This window comes from Colobus angolensis, unplaced genomic scaffold (genome assembly GCF_000951035.1).
Source record: "Colobus angolensis palliatus isolate OR3802 unplaced genomic scaffold, Cang.pa_1.0 Scaffold16, whole genome shotgun sequence".
NCBI lineage: Eukaryota > Metazoa > Chordata > Mammalia > Primates > Cercopithecidae > Colobus > Colobus angolensis.
The window spans coordinates 3,345,645-3,350,148 of NW_012114710.1; the positions used below are offsets into that span (position 1 = coordinate 3,345,645).

The 4,504-nt window shown below is 36.0% G+C and overlaps 1 protein-coding gene across 3 annotated transcripts in view; it reads right to left on the reverse strand.

Annotated features, from left to right (window-relative positions):
• The window catches only part of TMEM67 (transmembrane protein 67), a 72,910-nt gene that overhangs the window by 2,431 nt on the left and 65,975 nt on the right, over positions 1 to 4,504 (reverse strand). For 2 of the 3 annotated variants that reach the window (XM_011937036.1, XM_011937035.1), the window contains 2 exons: positions 2,533 to 2,675; positions 1,029 to 1,585 (listed from right to left, as the gene is read on the reverse strand). In XM_011937036.1, coding sequence (XP_011792426.1) covers positions 1,505 to 1,585; positions 2,533 to 2,675 — 224 coding nt within the window. In that variant the 3' untranslated portion in view covers positions 1,029 to 1,504. Of the gene's footprint in view, positions 1 to 1,028; positions 1,586 to 2,532; positions 2,676 to 4,504 lie in introns of those variants that run through there. The other variant, XR_001001222.1, reaches the window with a different exon arrangement.

A 4,504-nucleotide genomic window follows, 5' to 3' on the forward strand; every position in this document is an offset into this window, starting at 1 on the left:
GTATAATAAAAAAAAAAAAATCCATATCGGTACATGTATTTATCTCTGCAGCTTTTATAAAGGCATTCCTGTACTGTGATCCTTCAGAAACTGCACTTTCAAAGACTTCCTTTTCAGTCATCCTCAAGATTCAGGGAAATGTAAAAGATTCAACTTTGGCAATGGCTGGGACCTCTGCCCCAATAATGCTATATTCCTAAATGCTACTCCATGAGATATACATTAATGAAATAGAAAACAGAAACACCAAATGTTTTAGTATATATTTTCAACTGAGAAAATATAAACAATATTTATACAGTATTCCATTTTAAGTATTTACACAGCATTAACATAGAAAGCAGTGAGAAACATGATACATTTACAGTTTTTTGTTTTTGATTTTTTCTGAGACAGGTGCTATCTGTAGTGCAGTGGTGCTATCTGGCTCACTGCAGCCTCCATCTCCTGGTTTCAAGCAATTCTCTGTAGTGCAGTGGTGCTATCCGGCTCACTGCAGCCTCCATCTCCTGGTTTCAAGCAATTCTCGTTCCTCAGCCTCCCAAGTAGCTGGGATTACAGGCCACCACATCCAACTAATTTTTGTATTTTTTGTAGATATGGGGTTTTGCCATGTTGGCCAGGCTGGTCTTGAACTCTTGACTTGAAGTGATCCACCTGCCTTGGCCTTCCAAAGTGTTGGGATTACAGGCGTGAACCACAGCACCCAGCCTTACTGTTTGCTATTTATAATCTTTAAACATAATTTGAAAGCAAAACTTTGGAAGATAACTCTTAAAATATTAAGTAATTAAAATGTATAAAAAATATTGGGAAAAATGCCACATATAATAACTTAATAAAGGTAAACTATATTAGAAATGCAAATATATTGCATGGAAAGAGCATACTGACCTAATACAGGTATACAAAGGAATGAAAAGATATCATTTCATGAGATGCATATTAATCCAACAGTGAATTAATCCACTGCCAACTAGGGTAAGCAATTAGAATAAGGCAAATTGAATCAGCAATAATGCAATTTAAAATTTCTAAGTAAACTTGAAAATATCTTTCAACATTTATTTAGCCATAAGCACACAAAACATGAAAATATCAAACTGAAAACTAGTCTTAAACTTGGAATCAAATTACTTTGTCAATGTGAGAAAATTCAGGCAGCTCTCAGTTTATAAAATAATCCACAGAGAAAATTGATGGGGACTGTTTTAATTATCATTAAAAAGTATTATGCTGAAAGCAACATTTAGATTTTTTTTTGGCCTCACTGTCAGTGTTAATTTATTATTTACTGCATTAAATACCACACACAATGGGAAAACAATATTTTCTGTTTTATCACATATATTCCCAAGTTATAAAAATAAATCTTTCGGCAAATAAAAAACAAAAACAGAATAGTTTGCATTAAAAGCTTTAAAAATATGGCAAACTAACCTGGTATCATGACATTTTTTTTGGCCATGATTATACTGAGTCTTTAAGTTATTTATTCAGGAAGTTAAATCAAAAATCTTTGATCCACCAATGTTTTGGACACCAAATTCTTTTGTCCTACTGTATTACGGATATATCTAAAAATCTGGAAAATTAAAACAATTCAGAATGAAAAGAAATATAAACAAAATTAAATATGCACATCAGTTAAAATATCTAGATTAAATTAGCTAATTCTCTCAACTATTTTCATGTATCAGGCATCTGAATCCCATGGTGATACACAAAATTATTTCAAGATGATAATTTTGTTCATAGTTTCAAAGCAATGTATGTTCCCATTTAGAGTAAATTCTTATGAATTAATAATACAAATTCTCTCATGTTCACAGGGATACACTTTAAAATATTTAGAAAGGCAACTTTCTTCTAAGTCTAAAACTAAGGAAACATCAAAAGAATCTACTCGTTAGGGATAGAATTTCTGCACAATTCTAGATCACTGTCAAGGACTAATAAATTGCATCTTACTCATATATACTTCTTTGACATAGTGGAGAATATTTAGTTGATAATAACACCATTTCAAGAACAGATTTGCCATTTCTTGAAATCGCTATTTCAGGGTCCACACTCATACACAAAGTTGCTTTTCATCTACGCAGGTAGGGCAGGTGTCAAAGCTGCAGGCTAAAGGGGGCTTCCCTTTGGTGCTGAGCCCTGAGCTAGCTCTCCAGTGCCTGTTTTTTCGTTACTTAACATCTGGTGGAGAGGGTGGATGGGACTCTAATTACTGTTCACTTGTAGCATCTAGGAGACTAGTAGTTAAATGTCTTCCTATAGGATTCCTCTTCCATGTATAATCAAGCAACTGATGCCCTCCACTAGACCCCAGTATTTCATTGATCCTAAAGGACAGAGTACAGTTGGTTAAAATGTTATTCCTCCTTTTAGTGGGGTTAGTCATATTCTAAACCTTTAAAAAATTGTAGTAAAAGTAGACATTGTTACTCTCTGCTATGAAAATATCTACTTCTAACATATTTCTCTCACGAAAATGAAGGGAAATGTAGAAAAATTTTTAGAATTTACCTCTTGTTGTAGATATGTAAGGAAGGACGCTAAAATAAAATTTTGGCAAGCCAAATCCACAACACAGAAGAACAGCAGATCAAAAATAAGAAGGGTAGCTTCATTTCCATAATACAGGACACTGCTGAAAGAATAACCTTCATCTATTAAAAAAGTTTAGAAAATATAAATTAGAAATTTAAAAAAGGAACAAGTCTGTGATAAATTTCTGGTGACAAAATCTGGATATTTAAAAACAGCACATTAGAAACATACTATATACAACACTTCATGGCTTACACAAAAATAAACAAAAATTTTAAGATTTGCTCATCTAAAAGAGGTTAGTTAAAAAACTCATAACACCTCCTAAAAAGCAGTTTTAACATTAGGACCAATGGTTGGTAACTGCTGGTAGTGTAAGTTTCAAAAACCAGTTAATAAATAGCCTTTCTCTATTTCTTTATGTAACTAAAAGCTAAATTAATCTTACAAACATTCCCTGAGATAGAGTAAATTAGAGAAAAAACCCAGCAAGGCACAGAATAGTACACAGTGTTCAAGAGTTCAAGAATTTATTTCAAATAGTCGCCTTAAGGTTTTGCTCTAAGTTCTCTTCTCACTCCACCAGCGGGTTTCATCCTTATTGGGATGTGAACACCCTTTTAAAAAGATTATGATGAGGCCGGGCACAGTGTCTCATGCCTGTAATTCCAGCACTTTGGGAGGCTGAGGCAGGAGGACTGCTTGAGGCCAGAAGTTCAAGACCAGCCTAGGCAACATAGCGAGACTCCATCTCTACCAAAAAAAAAGAAAAAAGAAAAGCTGGATCTGGTGGTGCACACCTGTAGTCTTAGCTATTTGGGAGACTGAGATGGGAGGAGTGCATGAACCCAGGAGTCTGAAGTTATAGCGAGCTATTAATATGATTGCACCACTGCACTCTAGCCTGGGCAACAGAGCAAAAACCTGTCTCTAAACAAACAAACAAACAAACAAAAAACCACAAAAGCCTGATGAAAGCTAAAGACCCTTTCACCAGGAAAAAACAAACAAACAAACAAACAAACAAAAAACTATACATATACAAGTCTTGCCAACAATTTCAGGGAAATCCAGAAAACCACTGAAGCAGCCTGGGGATACCCAGTTAGGAACATCTGCTTTATACAAGGGGGCATCTGGAGTGCTGGTAATGTTCTCTCTTGAAAGGGTACTAGTTACAGGGGTATATTCAGTTTGTGAAAATTCATTGACCTATAAGTTATATCCTTACAAAATATGCACATTATACTTGCATATATAATCTTAAAAATAAACCTGTTTTACATGCTCTCTCTTGGTGATTTTCTACTAACACTGCTCCAGCAATGACTTCATATGATAGCAACTCCTCAATTTATTGTGTGCTTCTATTTTCTCCTACGACCTGGTCCCTTATATTTAATGCCTACTGGATACCTCTTCCTAGATGTCCTAAAGTACCTCAAGATGCAACATACTGAAAACTAAATTCATCCTCTTTCCCTCAAAACCTGGTCCTCCCTCTGTATTGCCTCTGTTATTGAAAGGCACCACCACCCACTTAGTCACACAGCCAGAAGTCTGGATAATTTTTGACTAGTCTTTTCCCTTAACATTTCTGGCAATCCTTTCTTCTCTAGCCCCACTGCTACTGCCTTAGCTCATAGTCTTATCATCTCTTGATGAAGATGAAGATAGTGAGGCCAGGAGCGGTGGCTCACACCTATTATAGGTGTGTGTAATACTCCACTTTGGGAGGCTGAGGTGGGCAGGTTACTTGAGGTCAGGAGTTTGAGGCCAGCCTGGCCAATATGGTGAAACTCCATCTCTACTAAAAACACAAAAATTAACCAGGTGTGGTGGCAGACGCCTGTAATTCCAGCTACTCGGGTAGCTGAGGCAGGAGAATTGCTTGAACCTGGGAGGTGGAGGTTGCAGTGAGCCAAGATTGTGCCACTGCACTCCAGCC